The sequence below is a fragment of the Salmo trutta genome, unplaced genomic scaffold, assembly GCF_901001165.1.
Source record: "Salmo trutta unplaced genomic scaffold, fSalTru1.1, whole genome shotgun sequence".
In the NCBI taxonomy this organism is placed as follows: Eukaryota; Metazoa; Chordata; class Actinopteri; order Salmoniformes; family Salmonidae; genus Salmo; species Salmo trutta.
In genome coordinates this window covers 632,249-657,731 of record NW_021823466.1, presented here as the reverse complement: position 1 = coordinate 657,731, position 25,483 = coordinate 632,249, and the positions used below count along the sequence as shown (strand labels likewise).

The 25,483-nt window shown below is 44.7% G+C and overlaps 1 protein-coding gene across 1 annotated transcript in view; it reads left to right on the top strand.

The window, feature by feature from the left end:
• Window positions 1-4,853: 4,853 nt before the first annotated feature.
• LOC115191068 (extensin-1-like) overlaps window positions 4,854-25,483 on the top strand; it is a 39,628-nt gene continuing 18,998 nt past the window's right edge. The window contains exon 1 of the mRNA XM_029749066.1: window positions 4,854-4,860. Within this exon, the coding sequence (XP_029604926.1) occupies window positions 4,854-4,860 (7 nt within the window). The remainder of the gene's footprint in view (window positions 4,861-25,483) is intronic.

Genomic DNA, 25,483 nt, shown 5'->3' with positions numbered 1-25,483 from the left:
TTATGAAGGACATCTATATAAATGCATCATTCAACCATGGCAGTAACAATAACAAAACGCCCATGTCAATACAGACGGCTGAAATGGTTGCATTGTGCTCCTTGTAAAATCTGTAATTCACCATCGATTCTGTTACTGGCACGTATTTCCTCAACGCCAGCTATTCAATACATGCCACAACATGCAAGCTTTTAGTCTCTGTGATAAAGAAAATAACATGGGTTATGTTTCAACTACGATTGCTGTACATTATCCAAATCGGTTCTGTGGTGGGCTGCGTACTGGAGGCAGAGAAGTCAGGCGCAGGAGAGCGAAAACTGATTTACAACGGTGGCGTTTAATAAACATAAAATACAGTCAACAGAACAATACATGAAATGGGTCAAACAAAACCCGGTAAATACCAGCATACCGTGCACAAGCACTAACAAGAAACAATTACGGACAAGGACATGGACATGGGGGGAACAAAGGGTTAAATACACAACATGTAATTGATGGAATTGGAACCAGGTGTGATGGAAGACAAGACAAAACCAATGGAAAATGAAAAGTGGATCGGCGATGGCTAGAAGGTCGGTGACGTTCGACCGCCAAACGCCGCCCGAACAAGGAGAGGGACCAACTTCGGCGGAAGTCTACATTTGTTCTATTCAGATTATTTTTTTTTAAAGGTGATTTATAAGTAGACTAGTGTCCTGTCCAGGGGGTGTACTGGTACATCAAGCTGTCTCACTACAGAAACAGGAGATAGACTAGTGTCCTGTCCAGGGGGTGTCCTGGTACATCAAGCTGCCTCGCTCTACAGTAAAAGGAGATAGACTAGTGTCCTGTCCAGGGGGTGTACTGGTACATCAAGCTGTCTCACTACAGAAACAGGAGATAAACTAGTGTCCTGTCCAGGGGGTGTACCGTTCTGGCTCGTACAAGGCTACTTACTTACTACACCGAAGATCATGGAAAATCTGTCAAACGTGGAATGGTACAATATCAACTGCGGGGGATTCCTTTCTTAAGACCCTGATTTTACTAAATCATTTCCATACAGCACATGTGCCTCTCAGGTCATCGAGTCAATGAGCATTATGATGTAAATGTCTAGAATATCACATTTAATATTTCACACTAGCAGTTGAATGACGACCAGGTTGCTTCTGGTCTGCCAGGGTGAGTTAAGACAAGGGGTCTGTGATGCATGGACATCTCCCAATCTAATTAACCTTCACACAACACTAATTAATTAAATCTCAACAAGGTCAACCTCTTTAATAGGGACAATTAAGCACCATCCCTGTATGACAGGAAGACAACAGCTTTCTACCAACGCTCTGGTGTGACAGGGTAACAGGGACTCTGGATGGGGAGTTGTAGTGCTTAGAGAGGTACTGTAACCGACAACGTTATAGAGAGGTACTGTAACAAGAATCAGACAACAATGCTGACATGTAACATTTTATGGTCTTCTCATTTCTAATTACCAAAGATCAAACATTTGGTAGAGTTCTCTGCTGGAGTTGGCAGTGTGCTGGAGATGGCAGTGTGCTGGAGATGGCAGTGTGCTGGAGTTGGCAGTGTGCTGGAGATGGCAGTGTGCTGGAGTTGGCAGTGTGCTGGAGATGGCAGTGTGCTGGAGTTGGCAGTGTGCAGGAGTTGGCTGTGTACTGGAGTTGGCAGTGTGCTGGAGTTGGCAGTGTGCTGGAGATCACAGTGTGCTGGAGTTGGCAGTGTGCTGGAGTTGGCAGTGTATTGGAGTTGGCAGTGTGTTGGAGTAGGCAGTGTGCTGGAGTTCACAGTGTGCTGGAGTTCGCAGTGTGCTGGAGATCACAGTGTGCTGGAGTTGGCATTGTGCTGGAGTTGGCAGTGTGCTGGAGATCACAGTGTGCTGGAGATCACAGTGTGCTGGAGTTGGCAGTGTGCTGGAGATCACAGTGTGCTGGAGTTGGCAGTGTGTTGGAGTTGGCAGTGTGCTGGAGATCACAGTGTGCTGGAGTTGGCAGTGTGCTGGAGATCACAGTGCGCTGGAGTTGGCAGTGTGCTGGAGTTGGCAGTGTGCTGGAGTTGGCAGTGTACTAGAGTTGGCAGTGTGCTGGAGATGGCAGTGTGCTGGAGATCACAGTGTGCTGGAGTTGGCAGTGTGCTGGAGTTGGCAGTGTGTTGGAGTTGGCAGTGTGCTGGAGTTGGCAGTGTGCTGGAGATGGCAGTGTGCTGGAGTTGGCAGTGTGCTGGAGTTGGCAGTGTGCTGGAGATCACAGTGTGCTGGAGTTGGCAGTGTGCTGGAGTTTGCAGTGTGCTGGAGTTGGCAGTGTGCTGGAGTTGGCAGTGTGCTGGAGATCACAGTGTGCTGGAGTTGGCAGTGTGCTGGAGTTGGCAGTGTGTTGGAGTTGGCAGTGTGTTGGAGATCACAGTGTGTTGGAGTTGGCAGTGTGCTGGAGATCACAGTGTGCTGGAGTTGGCAGTGTGCTGGAGATCACAGTGTGCTGGAGTTGGCAGTGTGCTGGAGATGGCAGTGTGCTGGAGTTGGCAGTGTGCTGGAGTTGGCAGTGTGCTGGAGATCACAATGTGCTGGAGTTCACAATGTGCTGGAGTATTAGGACAGCCACAGTCTCAGTACGACTCTCAGACTAAGGTTGGGATTGAATCCTAAGGTCATTGTAAAACGATGTTGACAAGGCACTTTTTAAAAGGCAATGAACCCTCATCCACTACCATAGCAGTCATGGTAAACGCTGCAGATCACGGCTCATTCTACAACAAGCCTCGGATTGAAACCCGGCCAGACACACCAACACTGAGACAAGTCCTACTGAGAGTGAGCATGTCCTAATATGGACAGCGTTTTGATAGATACCACCCTACCAGGTTAATGAAGCAGTTGGATACAACAGCTTGCTGATGTTTCCCCAAACAGAGTCTATTAACTAGGTATCATTTAAAGTGGGTTTTCCCCTCCAGACTAAGTCCTGTCTAACAGTGTGTGACCGGCCAAATGTGTCTGCCAGCTGTTCACTGCTCTTATCCTCAGGCTATTGCTGGGTTTGGGTCAGTACAACATGTGTGTGTTGATGCATGATAGACCAAAGGTAGTGTTCTTCGTCGTATATGTTGATGTGTTTTTTTTGTTTATCTTTCCAGCCCTTGTGTGTCATAACACGAGGGATTACGTTGTCTTGTCATTAACTATCTGTAACGGTCGTCGTAAGGAGGGGACCAAAATGCAGCGGGTATATTGATCATCTTCTTCATTTATTGAAGGAAAAAAACACTTAAACAAAACAAACAACGAAACCAGTCCCGTAAGATGCACAGACTATACAGGAAATAACCACCCACAAACACAAGTGAAAACACACACAACTAAATATGGCCTCCAATCAGAGATAACAACAACCAGCTGCCTCTAATTGGAGGTCATTGACAAAACTCACATAGAAATAGACAAGCTAGATAAACACATAGAAATAGATAATCTAGAACATAAACCAAAAACCCCGAAACACACAAAACAAACACCCCCTGCCACGCCCTGATCAAACTACAATAACAAATAACCCCTTTTACTGGTCAGGACGTGACACTATCTTAGTGTGGGCCACGCTAAACTGAACTCTCCTAGTGTGGGCCATGCTAAACTGAACTCTCTTAGTGTGGGCCATGCTAAACTGAACTCTCTTAGTGTGGGCCATGCTAAACTGAGCTCTCTTAGTGTGGGCCATGCTAAACTGAACTCTCTTAGTGTGGGCCATGCTAAACTGAACTCTCTTAGTGTGGGCCACGCTAAACTGAACTCTCTTAGTGTGGGCCACGCTAAACTGAACTCTCTTAGTGTGGGCCACGCTAAACTGAACTCTCTTAGTGTGGGCCACGCTAAACTGAGCTCTCTTAGTGTGGGCCACGCTAAACTGAACTCTCTTAGTGTGGGCCACGCTAAACTGAACTCTCTTAGTGTGGGCCACGCTAAACTGAACTCTCTTAGTGTGGGCCACGCTAAACTGAACTCTCTTAGTGTGGGCCACGCTTAACTGAACTCTCTTAGTGTGGGCCACGCTAAACTGAACTGTCTTAGTGTGGGCCACGCTAAACTGAACTCTCTTAGTGTGGGCCATGCTAAACTGAACTCTCTTAGTGTGGGCCACGCTAAACTGAACTCTCTTAGTGTGGGCCATGCTAAACTGAACTCTCTTAGTGTGGGCCACGCTAAACTGAACTCTCTTAGTGTGGGCCATGCTAAACTGAACTCTCTTAGTGTGGGCCATGCTAAACTGAACTCTCTTAGTGTGGGCCATGCTAAACTGAACTCTCTTAGTGTGGGCCACGCTAAACTGAGGCGATGATTGGCCATCTGATTCCTCTCTTCACTTAACACTGTTAACATCCACACATGCATGATCCCTTTGTCCTGGTGGGATATGGAAGCTAAGCCAGCAATGCGTTGGCTGAGGGCATCGTTGTGGCATCCATACATACTCACCTGATTTCTCTCTCTCTCCCCAGGTACTGCAGAGGCCTCCCCTCCCTGGGATATTGACAGAGATGGATAGCCAATGATTCCATTGGCTCCATCTTGGGACAACCTGGGCACCACAGCTTCCATTTTACCCAGCCTACATTAATAAAACAATGGGGTGCCTCTCGATACGGGCGCTCCCCTCAACCGAAAGGTCCTTATGTAGAGAGAACCCCTCCCCCCCCCACACACACACACACGCACACATACACACTCACAGTAATGCGCACACAAACCGAAGCCATGCAAAGGGAGGCATGCAGGGGGGAAAAACACAAGAAGTGTCCTTCCGGTCACATTGAGAATTTACACCAGATGGTTCTATATTTATTACCATGGAGAGTATGAGATGAACCGTGAGTTATATCATTAGATGAACTATGAGTTATAACACATTATATCATTAGATGAACTATGAGTTATAACACATTATATCATTAGATGAACTATGAGTTATAACACATTATATCATTAGATGAACTATGAGTTATAACACATTATATCATTAGATGAACTATGAGTTATAACACATTATATCATTAGATGAACTATGAGTTATAACACATTATATCATTAGATGAACTATGAGTTATAACACATTATATCATTAGATGAACTATGAGTTATAACACATTATATCATTAGATGAACTATGAGTTATAACACATTATATCATTAGATGAACTATGAGTTATAACACATTATATCATTAGATGAACTATGAGTTATAACACATTATATCATTAGATGAACTATGAGTTATAACACATTATATCATTAGATGAACTGTGAGTTATAACACATTATATCATTAGATGAACTATGAGTTATAACACATTATATCATTAGATGAACTATGAGTTATAACTCACATTATATCATTAGATGAACTATGAGTTATAACTCACATTATATCATTAGATGAACTATGAGTTATAACTCACATTATATCATTAGATGAACTGTGAGTTATAACACATTATATCATTAGATGAACTATGAGTTATAACACATTATATCATTAGATGAACTATGAGTTATAACTCACATTATATCATTAGATGAACTATGAGTTATAACACATTATATCATTAGATGAACTATGAGTTATAACTCACATTATATCATTAGATGAACTATGAGTTATAACTCACATTATATCATTAGATGAACTATGAGTTATAACTCACATTATATCATTAGATGAACTATGAGTTATAACTCACATTATATCATTAGATGAACTATGAGTTATAACTCACATTATATCATTAGATGAACGTGTAAGTGCATCAAGACACATGGGTAACGTTCCAAATTTCAACCTACACCCTATTCCCTATATAGTGCACTACATTAGACCAGAGCCCTATTCCCTATATAGTGCACTACTTTAGACCAGAGCCCTATTCCCTATATAGTACACTACTTTAGACCAGAGCCCTATTCCCTATATAGTGCACTACTTTAGACCAGAGCCCTAGTCCCTTCATAGTGCACTACTTTAGACCAGGGCCCTATTACCTATATAGTGCACTACTTTAGACCAGAGCCCTATTCCCTACATAGTGCACTACTTTAGACCAGAGCCCTATTCCCTATATAGTGCACTACATTAGACCAGAGCCCTATTCCCTATATAGTGCACTACTTTAGACCAGAGCCCTATTCCCTATATAGTGCACTACTTTAGACCAGAGCCCTATATAGTGCACTACATTAGACCAGAGCCCTATTCCCTATATAGTGCACTACTTTAGACCAGAGCACTAGTCCCTTCATAGTGCACTACTTTAGACCAGAGCCCATATGGGTCATTAGTTGTCCACTACATAGAGATGTTGCCATGGAAGCATGTTGAGTTAGGGGCCAATTAGCCAATCACCTATCCATCCTATATCATCCTTGGCATATAGAAGAGACCATTGCTTTACGTTGTGTATGTATCCTATACAATCCCCAGTGACAATAAAAACACAGTGATTCAATGTTTTAGTGTTGGTTGTATATAAATCCCCCTCCTCCGTCTGAGGTACAATCTATTCAGCAATAGATCATATGGATGGTACTGCTCTCACAAGAAAACAATGTGTTATCCAATTACCATAATACACAGGTAGCGTTGAGACAATACAATTAATGATACGCCTGTTTGGTCTGTGTGGAATAGGGTTTCAAAACCAGATGGGATGCATCCCAAATTACACCCTATTCTGTATTTAGTGCCCTACATTTGACCTGGGACATGGGCAAAACTAGTGCACTATATGGGGAATAGGGGGCCATTTGGGACTCAAACCAATGAGATGATTATTATACATGATTATAAGCAGTGTATTAAATCAGGTGGCCTTGTTGTACATGCACGCAGACCACTGGCTTAACGTAAATATGCTGAGTTGACTATAATTGTCTGTCCGTTAAAGGGTAGAGTGCATACGGAGAGGTTCATAACTAGACAGTGAGGAAGCGTTAAGAAAGAGAAGCGTTCATCTCTCAGAAAACAACATGGCAGCGCTAGCTATTTCATTACCATGTTTAAATACAGGGTGTCGGCTCGCAATGAGATTCGGAATTATGCAAAGTTGTAGAAAAGTCTTTTTTTGGGGGGGGGGGTAAGCATGCACTGTTCTCAGCACACCTATAAGGTAATAGAGCCAACTTAATAGAAAGGTGACTATTGACCCCCTGGGTAGTGACTCTTTCAACAGAGTTTGTCCTATAGTGGTCAGCACAGCCGACTACAGATCCACACACTGTCCTCATCATCAGGGGAACCAATCCCTGGTTCAGTTCACTTACTAAGCTGTTCATCTCCTTTTCCTCTGTGTCCAAATACTCCTGTTAAACCGTCATAATGAAATGATAAATATGAAGACTAGAGACGTTACTCTTCCCTGTGACGGTTTTGTTCTCTCTCCAGAGTTGCTGTGCCGTGTGACTGGGGTAGAGACTGGGGTAGAGACTGGAGTAGAGACTGGGGTAGAGACTGGAGTATGGAGTAGAGACTGGGGTAGAGACTGGGCTAGAGACTGGAGTAGAGACTGGGGTAAAGACTGGGGTAGAGACTGGGGTTATAGACTGGGGTAGAGACTGGGCAAGAGACTGGGGTAGAGACTGGAGTAAAGACTGGGGTAGAGACTGGGGTAGAGACTGGGGTAGAGACAGGGGTAGAGACTGGAGTAGAGACTGGGGTACAGACTAGGGTAGAGACTGGGGTAGAGACTAGGGTAGAGACTGGAGTAGAGACTGGGGTAGAGTCTGGGGTAGAGACTGGGGTTATAGACTGGGGTAGAGACTGGGCAAGAGACTGGGGTAGAGACAGGGGTAGAGACTGCAGTAGAGACTGGGGTAGAGACTGGGGTACAGACTAGGGTAGAGCCTGGGGTAGAGACTGGGGTAGAGACTGGGGTAGAGACTAGGGTAGAGACTGGAGTAGAGACTGGAGTAGAGACTGGAGTAGAGACTGGAGTAGAGACTGGGGTAGAGACTGGGGTAGAGACTGGAGTAGAGACTGGAGTAGAGACTGGAGTAGAGACTGGGGAAGAGACTGGGGTAGAGACTGGGGTAGAGACTGGAGTAAAGACTGGGGTAGAGACTGGAGTAAAGACTGGGGTAGAGACTGGGGTAGAGACTGGAGTAGAGACTGGTGTAGAGACTGGAGTAGAGACTGGGATAGAGACTGGAGTAGAGACTGGGGTAGAGACTGGGGTAGAGACTGGAGTAGAGACTGGTGTAGAGACTGGAGTAGAGACTGGGGTAGAGACTGGGGTAGAGACTGGGGTAGAGACTGGAGTAGAGACTGGGGTAGAGACTGGGGTAGAGACTGGGGTAGAGACTGGAGTAGAGACTGGGGTAGAGACTGGGGTAGAGACTGGGGTAGAGACTGGAGTAGAGACTGGAGTAGAGACTGGAGTAGAGACTGGGGTAGAGACTGGGCTAGAGACTGGAGTAGAGACTGGGGTATGGAATAGAGACTGGAGTAGAGACTGGGGTAGAGACTGGGGTAGAGACTGGGGTAGAGACTGGGGTAGAGACTGGAGTAGAGACTGGGGTAGAGACTGGGGTAGAGACTGGGGTAGAGACTAGGGTAGAGACTGGAGTAGAGACTGGGGTAGAGACTGGGGTATGGAATAGAGACTGGAGTAGAGACTGGAGTAGAGACTGGGGTAGAGACTGGGGTAGAGACTGGAGTAGAGACTGGGGTAGAGACTGGGGTAGAGACTGGGCTAGAGACTGGAGTAGAGACTGGGGTAGAGACTGGGGTAGAGACTGGGGTATGGAATAGAGACTGGAGTAGAGACTGGGGTAGAGACTGGGGTAGAGACTGGGGTAGAGACTGGAGTAGAGACTGGGGTAGAGACTGGGGTAGAGACTGGAGTAGAGACTGGAGTAGAGACTGGAGTAGAGACTGGGGAAGAGACTGGGGTAGAGACTGGAGTAGAGACTGGGGTAGAGACTGGAGTAGAGACTGGAGTAGAGACTGGAGTAGAGACTGGGGAAGAGACTGGGGTAGAGACTGGGGTAGAGACTGGGGTAGAGACTGGGGTAGAGACTGGAGTAGAGACTGGGGTAGAGACTGGGGTAGAGACTGGGGTAGAGACTGGGGAAGAGACTGGGGTAGAGACTGGAGTAGAGACTGGGGTAGAGACTGGGGTAGAGACTGGAGTAGAGACTGGGGTAGAGACTGGGGTAGAGACTGGGGTAGAGACAGGGGTAGAGACAGGGGTAGAGACTGGGGTAGAGACTGGGGTAGAGACTGGGGTATGGAATAGAGACTGGAGTAGAGACTGGAGTAGAGACTGGGGTAGAGACTGGAGTAGAGACAGGGGTAGAGACTGGGGTAGAGACTGGGGTAGAGACTGGAGTAGAGACTGGGGTAGAGACTGGAGTAGAGACTGGGGTAGAGACTGGAGTAGAGACTGGGGTAGAGACTGGGGTAGAGACTGGAGTAGAGACTGGGGTAGAGACTGGAGTAGAGACTGGGGTAGAGACTGGAGTAGAGACTGGGGTAGAGACTGGGGTATGGAATAGAGACTGGAGTAGAGACTGGGGTAGAGACTGGGGTAGAGACTGGGGTAGAGACTGGAGTAGAGACTGGAGTAGAGACTGGGGTAGAGACTGGGGTAGAGACTGGAGTAGAGACTGGAGTAGAGACTGGAGTAGAGACTGGAGTATGGAGTAGAGACTGGGGTAGAGACTGGGGTAGAGACTGGAGTATGGAGTAGAGACTGGGGTAGAGACTGGGGTAGAGACTGGGGTAGAGACTGGAGTAGAGACTGGGGTAGAGACTGGGGTAGAGACTGGAGTATGGAGTAGAGACTGGGGTAGAGCCTGAGTGATCCCAGCAGCTAGCCAGCCCTCTTTATGACAAGCCACTATAATTATGACATCAAATGACCTCACAGGCTCTCTCCCTCAGCCACACTGTAGGGTGTCCAGCACTCCGCCCAGAGTGGGTGAAAACACACGCTTTGGTGATGACATTTCACTTCCTTATGTTATAAAATACATTTTACCAAGACAAATATGATTGTTCATGTTCTGAATCATTCAGCGTGGTCTTTCTCTGACCTATCATCAGCATTACATTCAAAAAGTTGCATTTCGTTAACCAAATACATCCAATAATAAGCACCAAGCTCAGTTGACATAGTGATGCAGCTTCATCTACAAAACCTTTTGAGGATTTTTACATTTTGTGGTCGACATCTTCCAAGTTGTCTACGTGCTTCGCAAAAATAGAAAAATTAGCATGACACGAGCGGAATTTAAAAGTAAAAGTCTTTGAAAATTAAAAGCTTGTGGTAGGCTCAGTTCTCCGTTGACATTTCACAGAGATACGCTTGTTGTTTTGTGAGACATCGTTGAAAAATAAAACTCAGGAACTTCACATTAAAATGAACACTGTATAGTAAAATATGCCACTACAACATGTCATCATCTATCTTACCTCTATGCTGTTTATTGTCCTCCGGATTTGAGAAGAAAGATGACGAGATCAACGGCGCGCCTGTCAGGAAGCATTAATTCTCTCACAGCATCCTAGCCTAGCTGATGCGATGCTATTTTCCTGATTTATTAAGATTTTTTTTGTTGCTCAGGCCTCCATTGATTTAATCACCCTAATTTTGACCATCCTACAAGGGAAAACAATTACAATAAGTTTTGAACGGATTATGACAGAGAACATGAGGGGCACGTGCCCCCTCAGATTTGTCCTGTTGAATTTTTTTTATTATGAATTGATTTTTCTCTGTAATACTGCAGAGTCACATAGCAATTTTAAGAAGTTAGCTTTAGCTAGCCCAGATAGGTTCCCAATCTCCCAACCTCGTCTTAATTAGCTACCAAGAAGCGATTTCAGGCTATCAAGTTAGAGTAGCTAGCTTGTCTAATTATCTTATCTATCCTGCTGGCAAGGTTGGTAGACTTTAGAAAATCAAGCAATAACTAAATGTGCTGAATAAGACTCACATTCCTTTAAATCTTTTATCCAGATTTTAGCAGAGATGCAGAGAAACACCCGTCAGAAGGATACAGACAGCTCAAGAGGAATGCTTAGATATGCAGATAAATAGACTGGTTTTTGACACAGAATTAAGATTAATGATTACGGCTCTGGATTGCAACCCTAGCCATCCTCACGTACTCTGTGCCCACTTTCAGACAGTTAGGCACAACGCAGAGACAGACAGGAACTAACACAGAGACGGCCAGACACTAACACAGAGACGGCCAGACACTAACACAGAGACGGCCAGACACTAACACAGAGACGGCCAGACACTAACACAGAGACAGACAGGAACTAACACAGAGACAGACAGGAACTAACACAGAGACAGACAGGAACTAACACAGAGACAGACAGGAACTAACACAGAGACAGACAGGAACTAACACAGAGACAGACAGGAACTAACACAGAGACAGAAAGGAACTAACACAGAGACAGTCAGGCACAAACACAGAGACAGACAGGAACTAACACAGAGACAGACAGGAACTAACACAGAGACAGACAGGAACTAACACAGAGACAGACAGGAACTAACACAGAGACAGACAGGAACTAACACAGAGGCAGACAGGAACTAACACAGAGACAGACAGGAACTAACAATGAGACAGACAGGAACTAACACAGAGACAGACAGGAACTAACACAGAGACAGACAGGAACTAACACAGAGACAGACAGGAACTAACACAGAGACAGACAGGAACTAACACAGAGACGGCCAGGAACTAACACAGAGACGGCCAGGCACTAACACAGAGACGGCCAGACACTAACACAGAGACCGCCAGACACTAACACAGAGACGGCCAGGCACTAACACAGAGACAGACAGGAACTAACACAGAGACAAGCACACGGACACCAGAAGAAGAAGTGGAGAAAAACAACAATGTCTGATTCACTGAACTTCATACATACAACTAGTCCTGTTGATAGAACTGATACAACTAGTCCTGTTGATAGAACTGATACAACTAGTCCTGTTGTAAGATAGTGATACAACTAGTCCTGTTGATAGGACTGATACAACTAGTCCTGTTGATAGGACTGATACAACTAGTCCTGTTGATAGGACTGATACAACTAGTCCTGTTGATAGGACTGATACAACTAGTCCTGTTGATAGGACTGATACAACTAGTCCTGTTGATAGGACTGATACAACTAGTCCTGTTGATAGGACTGATACAACTAGTCCTGTTGATAGGACTGATACAACTAGTCCTGTTGATAGGACTGATACAACTAGTCCTGTTGATAGAACTGATACAACTAGTCCTGTTGTAAGATAGTGATACAACTAGTCCTGTTGATAGAACTGATACAACTAGTCCTGTTGATAGAACTGATACAACTAGTCCTGTTGATAGGACTGATACAACTAGTCCTGTTGATAGGACTGATACAACTAGTCCTGTTGATAGGACTGATACAACTAGTCCTGTTGATAGGACTGATACAACTGGTCCTGTTGATAGGACTGATACAACTAGTCCTGTTGATAGGACTGATACAACTAGTCCTGTTGATAGGACTGATACAACTAGTCCTGTTGACAGGACTGATACAACTAGTCCTGTTGATAGGACTGATACACAGTCCTGTTGATAGGACTGATACAACTAGTCCTGTTGACAGGACTGATACAACTAGTCCTGTTGACAGGACTGATACAACTAGTCCTGTTGACAGGACTGATACACAGTCCTGTTGATAGGACTGATACAACTAGTCATGTTGATAGGACTGATACAACTAGTCCTGTTGATAGGACTGATACAACTAGTCCTGTTGATAGGACTGATACAACTAGTCCTGTTGATAGAACTGATACAACTAGTCCTGTTGTAAGATAGTGATACAACTAGTCCTGTTGATAGGACTGATACAACTAGTCCTGTTGATAGAACTGATACAACTAGTCCTGTTGTAAGATAGTGATACAACTAGTCCTGTTGATAGGACTGATACAACTAGTCCTGTTGATAGGACTGATACAACTAGTCCTGTTGATAGGACTGATACAACTAGTCCTGTTGATAGGACTGATACAACTAGTCCTGTTGATAGAACTGATACAACTAGTCCTGTTGATAGGACTGATACAACTAGTCCTGTTGATAGGACTGATACAACTAGTCCTGTTGATAGGACTGATACAACTAGTCCTGTTGTAAGATAGTGATACAACTAGTCCTGTTGATAGGACTGATACAACTAGTCCTGTTGATAGAACTGATACAACTAGTCATGTTGATAGGACTGATACAACTAGTCCTGTTGATAGGACTGATACAACTAGTCCTGTTGATAGGACTGATACAACTAGTCCTGTTGATAGGACTGATACAACTAGTCCTGTTGTAAGATAGTGATACAACTAGTCCTGTTGATAGGACTGATACAACTAGTCCTGTTGATAGAACTGATACAACTAGTCCTGTTGATAGGACTGATACAACTAGTCCTGTTGATAGAACTGATACAACTAGTCCTGTTGATAGGACTGATACAACTAGTCCTGTTGATAGGACTGATACAACTAGTCCTGTTGATAGGACTGATACAACTAGTCCTGTTGATAGGACTGATACAACTAGTCCTGTTGATAGGACTGATACAACTAGTCCTGTTGATAGGACTGATACAACTAGTCCTGTTGATAGGACTGATACAACTAGTCCTGTTGATAGGACTGATACAACTAGTCCTGTTGATAGAACTGATACAACTAGTCCTGTTGATAGGACTGATACAACTAGTCCTGTTGATAGGACTGATACAACTAGTGATACAACTAGTCTGTTGATAGGACTGATACAACTAGTCCTGTTGATAGGACTGATACAACTAGTCCTGTTGATAGGACTGATACAACTAGTCCTGTTGATAGGACTGATACAACTAGTCCTGTTGATAGGACTGATACAACTAGTCCTGTTGATAGGACTGATACAACTAGTCCTGTTGATAGGACTGATACAACTAGTCCTGTTGATAGGACTGATACAACTAGTCCTGTTGATAGGACTGATACAACTAGTCCTGTTGATAGGACTGATACAACTAGTCCTGTTGATAGGACTGATACAACTTGTCCTGTTGATAGGACTGTGTTGATATATGACCAGGAGAGAGACTAGAGACCAGTCTTTGGTGATATTTGACCAGGAGAGAGACTAGAGACCAGCCTGTGGTGATTTTTGACCAGGAGAGAGACTAGAGACCAGTCTGTGGTGATATATGACCAGGAGAGAGACTAGAGACCAGTCTGTGGTGATATATGACCAGGAGAGAGACTAGAGACCAGTCTGTGGTGATGTATGACCAGGAGAGAGACTAGAGACCAGTCTGTGGTGATGTATGACCAGGAGAGAGACCAGTCTGTGGTGATATATGACCAGGAGAGTGACCTGTCTGTGGTGATATATGACCAGGAGAGAGACTAGAGACCAGTCTGTGGTGATATATGACCAGGAGAGAGACTAGAGACCAGTCTGTGGTGATGTATGACCAGGAGAGAGACTAGAGACCAGTCTGTGGTGATGTATTACCAGGAGAGAGACCAGTCTGTGGTGATATATGACCAGGAGAGTGACCTGTCTGTGGTGATATATGACCAGGAGAGAGACTAGAGACCAGTCTGTGGTGATATATGACCAGGAGAGATACCAGTCTGTGGTGATATATGACCAGGAGAGAGACTAGAGACCTGTCTGTGGTGATATATGACCAGGAGAGTGACCTGTCTGTGGTGATATATGACCAGGAGAGAGACTAGAGACCAGTCTGTGGTGATATATGACCAGGAGAGAGACTGGAGACCTGTCTGTGGTGATATATGACCAGGAGAGATACCAGTCTGTGGTGATATATGACCAGAAGAGAGACCTATCTGTGGTGATATATGACCAGGAGAGTGACCTGTCTGTGGTGATATATGACCAGGAGAGAGACTAGAGACCAGTCTGTGGTGATATTTGACCAGGAGAGAGACCTGTCTGTGGTGATATATGACCAGGAGAGAGACTAGAGGCCAGTCTGTGGTGATATATGACCAGGAGAGAGACCAGTCTGTGGTGATATATGACCAGGAGAGAGACTAGAGACCTGTCTGTGGTGATATATGACCAGGAGAGTGACCTGTCTGTGGTGATATATGACCAGGAGAGAGACCCGTCTGTGGTGATATATGACCAGGAGAGATACCTGTCTGTGGTGATATATGACCATGAGAGAGACTAGAGACCAGTCTGTGGTGATATATGACCAGGAGAGATACCAGTCTGTGGTGATATATAACCAGGAGAGAGACTAGAGACCAGTCTGTGGTGATATATGACTAGGAGAGATACCAGTCTGTGGTGATATATGACCAGGAGAGAGACTAGAGACCAGTCTGTGGTGATATATGACCAGGAGAGAGACCTGTCTGTGGTGATATATGACCAGGAGAGAGACTAGAGACCAGTCTGAGGTGATATATGGCTAGGAGAGATACCAGTCTGTGGTGATATATGACCAGGAGAGAGACCAGTCTGTGGTGATATATGACCAGGAGAGAGACCTGTCTGTGGTGATATTTGACCAGGAGAGAGACTAGAGACCAGTCTGTGGTGATATTTGACCAGGAGAGAGACTAGAGACCTGTCTGTGGTGATATATGACCAGGAGAGAGACCTGTCTGTGGTGATATATGACCAGGAGAGAGACTAGAGACCAGTCTGTGGTGATATATGACCAGGAGAGAGACTAGAGACCAGTCTGTGGTGATATATGACCAGGAGAGAGACCTGTCTGTGGTGATATATTACCAGGAGAGAGACTATAGACCAGTCTGTGGTGATATACGACCAGGAGAAAGACCTGTCTGTGGTGATATACGACCAGGAGAGAGACCTGTCTGTGGTGATATATGACCAGGAGAGAGAGACCTGTCTGTGGTGATATATGACCAGGAGAGAGACTAGAGACCTGTCTGTGGTGATATATGACTAGGAGAGAGACTAGAGACCAGTCTGTGGTGATATATGACCAGGAGAGAGACTAGAGACCAGTCTGTGGTGATATATGACCAGGAGAGAGACTAGAGACCAGTCTGTGGTGATGTATGACCAGGAGAGAGACTAGAGACCATTATGTGGTGATGTATGACCAGGAGAGAGACTAGAGACCAGTCTGTGGTGATATATGACCAGGAGAGTGACCTGTCTGTGGTGATATACGACCAGGAGAGAGACTAGAGACCAGCATGTGGTGATGTATGACCAGGAGAGAGACTAGAGACCAGTCTGTGGTGATATATGACTAAAGATACAAGAGCCCTTGGTGTCTGCTCATCTGTCTTGGTTGACCTTGTCTCAAACGACTGGCTCTGTTCAGTGTGACAGAGAGAGAGAGAGTATGTGTGAATTTGTGTGTTTTCAAGCGAGAGATAGAGAGAGACTCTCCTGGGTTGTCTCCTGCTCCATGTTCGTGTCTTGCCTGATTATTTAATGGAGCACAAGGCTTTCACTACTGAACCAATCCAAGCCTGTCCCCAATGAGATACAGACTACATCCCATAGGGCAACCATGTTCTTATCTACTGAACTAGTCTTGACCAGGACCCATAGGGCAACCATGTTCCTATCTACTGAACTAGTCTTGACCAGGACCCATAGGGCACCATGTTCCTATCTACTGAACTAGTCTTGACCAGGACCCATAGGGCAACCATGTGGGCAACCATGTTCCTATCTACTGAACTAGTTTTGACCAGGACCCATAGGGCAACCATGTTCCTATCTACTGAACTGGTCTTGACCAGGACCCATAGGGCAACCATGTTCCTATCTACTGAACTAGTCTTGACCAGGACCCATAGGGCAACCATGTTCCTATCTACTGAACTGGTCTTGACCAGGACCCATAGGGCACCCTGTATCTCCTTGAGTGAAGAGCGATCCATCCGTAAACCTAACATAACAAGCCATTCTTCCAGGCAGTGGTTAAATGCTACATGAATCAATATGCTTTGATGGATGGATGAATAGATGACGGATGGACGGATGGAAGTGAGGTTTTCCTCTCAAAACAGATGGGTCACTGAGTCAAAGAGGGAAGGGAAGATGAGTGAACAAGATATCCCCAACTCATAGGTCCAATTTATATCAGATGGCTCAGTGCATCGGTATGCTGCCTTCCTGAGACATTGTAACTTTAACCACTGGCTGGAAGAATGGTTTCCCTTACAACAACAAAAACACGTCAAATTTGCAGTTTCACATGTGAAATCGCTGTTTTCACATGTTGAGCTTAAATTTCACACGTGAAACTATGTTTCTTACATGAATTATATTTAGAGTTCACATGTTAACTCCACTTTCACATGTGAGGAGAATAACATGTTTTGAATTGCAGTTTCACATGTAGTGAATCACACTTTCACATGTGTAATTGTAAGTTCACGTGTGAAAATCTATCATGTGAAAATCAAATTTGCATGTTCAAATAGAAAATAATTGAAATAAATCATTTTATTTTCCTCACGTGTGAAAAGAGGGTGTTAACATGTTGTAGTAACAATGTTTCCTCCGGTGGAATTAGGGCGACCACATCTAAAAAGTCCAAATGCAGGACAAGGGAATGATTTTGCTGGACATTCGCTGAACAGTGGACAGAATAACGTTTTTGGAGGGGTGGGCAGGTTAATGGATCACGTTTTAAAAATGGTAGTTCTGCTGTATGAAGGTCATGACCTGTTAAAGAGGCAATCTGCAGTAGCTACATCCATTTATGGACATATCATTTAGTAATATGTACCCATTGATTCTTGAAGAATATGACTTATAAGTGTATCATGAGCTTAGTTCAACTGTCGTACTCCATCAGAACCCAAAATATAAGCTTGTTTTACTCCAATGTTTGTAAACAAAGTCAATGTAAACAACCATTGTATGGTTAAAACCTATAATGTTGATGTAATGGAGGGTCAGTCCTTGCATCCATAGTGTAGTCTATGGGTTTGAGATTGGTTGCATTTCCTCAGCCCCATTCCTCATATTTTTTACTGAAACTGTGGCGGGGAAATCACTTTGTTAATGTTTCAATTAAAGATTGACTCTTTAAACCATTTTAATAAATCAAATCACATTTTATTGGTCACATACACGTGTTTAGCAGATGTTATTGCGGTGTAGCGAAGTACTTGTGCTTCTAGCTCCGACAGTGCAGTAGTATCTAACAAGTAATATATAACAAATTACACAACATATACCCAAAAAACACAAATATCAGTAGGAATGAATTAAGACTATATACATATGGACGGGCGATGTCAGAGCGGAACGGACTAAGATACGGTAGAATAGTATAGAATACAGTATATACATATGAGATGTGTAATGCCAGATATGAAAACATTATAAAAGTGACTAGTGTTCCATTCCTTAAAGTGGCCAGTGATTCCTAGTCTATGCCTACAGGCAGCAGCCTCTGATATGCTAGTGATGGCTGTTTAACTGTCAGATGGCCTTGAGATAGAAGCTGTTTTTCAGTCTCTCGGTCCCAGCTTTGATGCACCTGTACTGACCTCGCCTTCTGGATGAAAGCGGGGTGAACAGGCAGTGGCTTGGGTGGTTGATGTCCTTGATGATCTTTTTGGCCTTCCTGTGACATCGGGTGCTGTTGATGTCCTGGAGGACGGGAAGTTTGCCCCCGGTGATGCATTGGGCAGACCTCACCATCCTCTGGAGAGCCTTGCGGTTTGCGGGCGGTGCTGTTGCCGTACCAGGCGGTGATACAGCACGACAGGATGCTTTCAATTGTGCATCTGTAAAAATTTGTGAGGGTTTAAGGTGACAAGCCAAATTTCTTTAACCTCCTGAGGTTGAAGAGGCTCTGTTGCACCTTCTTCACCACACAGTCTGTGTGCGTGGTCCATTTCAGTTTGTAATAGAGTAAAATAATGTATCGTATGGTGCAATCCTCTAGTGAGTCATTTACTTTGTGACATTCATATCAAGCAAAACTTCTGAAGTCGAGAACAAAAATTCTTAGTATTGCAAACAAAAATAATGATATTGAAAGCAAAACATAAACTCAAAAGTGTTAATATCAAAATAAAATATTGCAAGGACATCATTTCCAAATTCGAGAACAAATCAATTATAAATGAATGCAACATTTGTTTTTTCAGTTTTAAAAGAATTATGATAACACAATTTAATAAAACTTTCCCATCTTTCCTGCAGGTTTCCCTATCTTCAGTTGTTGCCTCATTGTCTTACATCAGATGACGTATCGATTCCGCCTGCGCTGATTGGTTGAGAGACGAGATGACGTAAGACAATGTTACCCTGGACTTTGCTTTCGCTGCCTTTTTTTCCCAGTTGTAAGTTTTGGCATATTCATTCCAGCAACATAGCGCCCTGCATCCTGCTGCTTTGTATGGCCTCTGAAGCTAAGCAGGGCTGGTCCTGGTCGGTCCCTGGATGGCCGACCAGATGTAGCTGGAAGTGGTGAAAAATGTGGAAAGTAAATGTCATGTTGAGAATTCTTCTTTCACATGAGGGAAAAAAAACGTGAAAAATGAACATGTGAAAATTCACACGTGTCTGAAAACCATGTGTTTGACTAATGTGAAAAATGTTATCATTGTGTCTGGCCCTAGGCCCCAGGAGCAGGGGTTACCCTTACAAAATAAAGAGGGGGGAAAAAACCTGCTCATTGGGTCTAGGGCCAGACAATGAGAACAGGGCCTCCCTGGAAAACACTGGCAAATGTAACATGTACAATACTCCACTTCAACGGCTGAATGTGCTCATCTCCCCGTCCTTCCCACAGACAGAAAATACAATAACAAAAAAAAATGTTTTTGAAAGATTGTCTGTGGAAAGTTTCATCAGTTTTAACAGTTTGTAAGGAAATAAAAAGCTGTGAAAACGAGCCAACGTGTTTCTGAGAAGGTTTCAGTTCGGCTTGAATGCATATTTGATGTGGTTGAAATACTGTCAGTTTTTATGATGCTGATAAAGAAGCACCTTTACAGACGGTATCTAACTGCACATTCACATTCTGTCAAGATGCTGAAAGAAATATATCATATTTCTCATTTTACTGCAAAAAAATGCTTAATTCTGCAGGAATATATGAAGGCTCTGTGAGAGGTTATAGACCTACAGTCAGTGTCCAGATTTCAGTTTCCATTTAACCCATCTGAACAGTAGGTTCCAGTTCCCTTTGTGGTGCCATAGGCCTGTTTAAATCCCTGTCTTGTGACTGTTGAATTTGTGACAATCATCATCACACATCATAACCATAGCTGACACTGCTATCATCCTCTTCATCACATCGTAACATAGCTGCTATCATCCTCTTCATCACATCGTAACATAGCTGCTATCATCCTCTTCCTCACATAGCTGCTATCATCCTCTTCATCACATAGCTGCTATCATCCTCTTCATCACATAGCTGCTATCATCCTCTTCATCACATCGTAACATAGCTGCTATCATCCTCTTCATCACATAGCTGCTATCATCCTCTTCATCACATAGCTGCTATCATCCTCTTCATCACATAGCTGCTATCATCCTCTTCATCACATAGCTGCTATCATCCTCTTCATCACATCGTCACATAGCTGCTATCATCCTCTTCATCACATCGTAACATAGCTGCTATCATCCTCTTCATCACATAGCTGCTATCCTCCTCTTCATCACATAGCTGCTATCCTCCTCTTCATCACATAGCTGCTATCCTCCTCTTCATCACATAGCTGCTATCCTCCTCTTCATCACATAGCTGCTATCCTCCTCTTCATCACATAGCTGCTATCATCCTCTTCATCACATAGCTGCTATCATCCTCTTCATCCTCGTCACCTGATCTTTCCTAAACATCTCTGTTCTGGTTCTCCTCCCTTCCTCTTTATTTTCAACTCTCCATTTCACAGCTTTTCTCTTATTGAATTAAACATCCTGTGGGTGGACATTAACTTTTTCTGCCTCTTCCCAAAAGCATTTGGCGATTGGTATGTAGGCAATTTAGGGCCCATACAGTCAGACCCTAAAGCTTAGGTTTATGCACTAATGACAGACAGACTAAAATAATTAAAGAAAACCTCAATGTAGCCTATAGATATAACTTGCACAAGAATGATACATTTATGGATATTTTAAGGTATCGTTTTCTCTTTATTCAACCTGGACCGCCAGTTAAGATGGCAATCAAACTACATCCGGTTTCGGCAAGGGATTGTTTATCCTTACCAATATGGCCGACTAGTGACGTCATCACGTCCTGGGTTACTTCCTGTTATAGTCATGTGCCCCATCCAACATGGCAGCCCCCCGTGGCCATCTTATTGTTTAAATACTAGCATTGCTATCCATAGCATACTAACCCACTAGCCGCTAACCATAGTGCTAATGTTTGCCATGCCAACCCAGTAATGCCAGCATACTGTAGGTCTATGGCTGTATTGGTGATGCATGCCATATGAGGAGCTGCTAAATGGATTCACATAGCTGATATACTGAGAGAGAATGACAATCAAATAAAAACACATTAGAGATCTTACAATTAGACAAAAAGGAAATGTTAATTTGAGAAAACAACACAGAAACACAGACACAGAGACAAATAACCCCTTTCCCTTGCAGGCTTGTGATATGCGATTAATCAACATTGACACTAGTTCATTTTAAAATAGTAGTTTAACAATTAAAAACACGTTTAGAAACACTTCACTTCAAAGAATAAACACTTCATCACATCAAAATGTACAAACAACATAAGTGGTATGTAAAGGTTAGACATGTCCGGGTAAACAACAACAGATCACTGAGTAGTAGCAGCAGGCTATTATTACTGAAGCATCATACCAGCTGGCCAACCTCCACTGATCCCTGATCTACTGGGTGAGCAGACTTCTATTGGGAAAGGGGGGGGGGCATTTAAACCCAACCCCTTCTGAATCAGAGAGGAGGGGGACGGGGGACGGGGGACGGGGGGCGGGGCTGCCATAGTCGACATCCACGACTCCGGCGCCCGGGTAACAGTGGGGTTAACTGCCTTGTTCAGGGGAACAGTGGGTTAACTGCCTTGTTCAGGGGAACAGTGGGTTAACTGCCTTGTTCAGGGGAACGGTGGGTTAACTGCCTAGTTCAGGGGAACAGTGGGTTAACTGCCTTGTTCAGGGGAACAGTGGGTTAACTGCCTTGTTCAGGGGAACGGTGGGTTAACTGCCTTGTTCAGGGGGACATTGGGTTAACTGCCTTGTTCAGGGGAACAGTGGGTTAACTGCCTTGTTCAGGGGAACAGTGGGTTAACTGCCTTGTTCAGGGGCAGAACGACAGATTTTTACCTTGTCAGCTCGGGGATTCAATCCAGCAACCTTTCGGTTACTGGCCCAACGCTCTAAGTAGTATTTCTGTCTGTAATAAAGCCCCTTTGTGGGCTCATTCTGATTGGCTGGGCCTGCCTCAAAACTCATTCTGATTGGCTGGGCCTGGCTCAAAACTCATTCTGATTGGCTGGGCCTGGCTCCCCAGAGGATGGGCCTGGCTCCCAATTGATTGGGTCTATGCCCTCCCAGCCACACCCATGGCTGCGCCCTGCCCAGTCAAGTGAAATCCATAGACTAGGGCCTAATTACATTTATTTCAATTGACTGATTTCTTTGTAAGAACTGTAACTCAGTAAAATCGTTGAAATTGTTGCAAGTTGCGTTTATATTTTTGTTAAGTATATAATCGAAACCAGCACCTCTATCGGAGACCACTACATGATGGAGCTCGTTTTCAGGTAGACTGATCTATTAAACTAACCTTAACCTGTTAATCCTAACCAATGGAATACTGATCTATTATACTAACCCTAACCTGTTAATCCTAACCAATGGTTTACTAACCCTAACCTGTTAATCCTAACCAATGGAAGACTGATCTATTATACTAACACTAACCTGTTAATCCTAACCAATGGAAGACTGATCTATTATACTAACCCTAACCTGTTAATCCCAACCAACGGTATACTAACCCTAACCTTTTAATCCTAACCAATGGTGTACTAACCCTAAACTATTAATCCTAACCAATGGAAGACTGATATCAAACCATGTAAATCTCAGAAGTCGTGGGACTGTAGGGTTGTATAGGAGGAATGGAGATATGGGACTGTAAGGTTGTATAGGAGGAATGGAGATATGGGACTGTAAGGTTGTATAGGAGGAATGGAGATATGGGACTGTAGGGTTGTTGGGGTTGTATAGGAGGAATGGAGATATGGGACTGTAGGGTTGTATAGGAGGAATGGAGATATGGGACTGTAAGGTTGTATAGGAGGAATGGAGATATGGGACTGTAGGGTTGTATAGGAGGAATGGAGATATGGGTCTGTAGGGTTGTATAGGATGAATGGAGATATGGGACTGTAGGGTTGTATAGGAGGAATGGAGATATGGGACTGTAGGGTTGTATAGGAGGAATGGAGATATGGGACTGTAAGGTTGTATAGGAGGAATGGAGATATGGGACTGTAGGGTTGTATAGGAGGAATGGAGATATGGGACTGTAGGGTTGTATAGGAGGAATGGAGATATGGGGCTGTAGGGTTGTTGGGGTTGTATAGGAGGAATGGAGATATGGGGCTGTAGGGTTGTATAGGAGGAATGGAGATATGGGACTGTAGGGTTGTATAGGAGGAATGGAGATATGGGACTGTAGGGTTGTTGGGGTTGTATAGGAGGAATGGAGATATGGGACTGTAGGGTTGTATAGGAGGAATGGAGATATGGGACTGTAGGGTTGTATAGGAGGAATGGAGATATGGGACTGTAAGGTTGTATAGGAGGAATGGAGATATGGGACTGTAGGGTTGTATAGGAGGAATGGAGATATGGGACTGTAGGGTTGTATAGGAGGAATGGAGATATGGGACTGTAGGGTTGTATAGGAGGAATGGAGATATGGGGCTGTAAGGTTGTATAGGAGGAATGGAGATATGGGGCTGTAGGGTTGTATAGGAGGAATGGAGATATGGGGCTGTAAGGTTGTATAGGAGGAATGGAGATATGGGGCTGTAGGGTTGTATAGGAGGAATGGAGATATTGGACTGTAAGGTTGTATAGGAGGAATGGAGATATAGTGCTACGTTTTGCTTCATGATAAACATGTTTTCCCACTAGGATAATGTGAACCATATGGGCTGAGAGATCAGGAACAGTCTATTTATTTAACTAGGCAAGTCAGTTAACAACAAATTCTTATTTACGATGACGGCTTACACCGGCCAAACCCGGACCACACTGGACCTATTGTGATACAGCCTGGAATCAAACCAGGGTCTGTAGTGACGCCTCTTGCACTGAGATGCAGTGCCTTAGACCGCTGAAACAGGGTCTGTAGTGACGCCTCTAGCACTGAGATGCAGTGCCTTAGACCGCTGAACCAGGGTCTGTAGTGACGCCTCTAACACTGAGATGCAGTGCCTTAGACCGCTGAACCAGGGTCTGTAGTGACGCCTCTAACACTGAGATGCAGTGCCTTAGACCGCTGAACCAGGGTCTGTAGTGACTCCTCTAGCACTGAGATGCAGTGCCTTAGACCACTGAACCAGGGTCTGTAGTGACGCCTCTAGCACTGAGATGCAGTGCCTTAGACCGCTGAACCAGGGTCTGTAGTGACGCCTCTAGCACTGAGATGCAGTGCCTTAGACCGCTGAACCAGGGTCTGTAGTGACGCCTCTAGCACTGAGATGCAGTGCCTTAGACCGCTGAACCAGGGTCTGTAGTGACGCCTCTAGCACTGAGATGCAGTGCCTTAGACCGCTGAACCAGGGTCTGTAGTGACGCCTCTAGCACTGAGATGCAGTGCCTTAGACCGCTGAACCAGGGTCTGTAGTGACGCCTCTAGCACTGAGATGCAGTGCCTTAGACCGCTGAACCAGGGTCTGTAGTGACGTCCATTAGCACTTTCCAATAATACCCGAGCTATGTTCAAACCCTGCACCCCAACCTGTAGCACTCTGGTCTGTTGGCCCTCCCACCCTTAAAGGCCCGAGCTATGTTCAGACCCTGCACCCCAACCCGTAGCACTCTGATCTGTTGGCCCTCCCACCCCTAAAGGCCCAAGCTATGTTCAAACCCTACACCCCAACCTGTAGCACTCTGGTCTGTTTACCCCCCCCACCCCTAAAAGCCCAAGCTATGTTCAAACCCTACACCCCAAGGGGTGGGAGAGCAGCTCTGTAGGGGTGGGAGAGCAGCTCTGAAGGGGTGGGAGAGCAGCTCTGTAGGGGTGGGAGAGCAGCTCTGTAGGGGTGGGAGGGAAGCTCTGTAGGGGTGGGAGAGCAGCTCTGTAGGGGTGGGAGAGCAGCTCTGTAGGGGTGGGAGAGCAGCTCTGTAGGGGTGGGAGAGCAGCTCTGTAGGGGTGGGAGGGCAGCTCTGTAGGGGTGGGAGA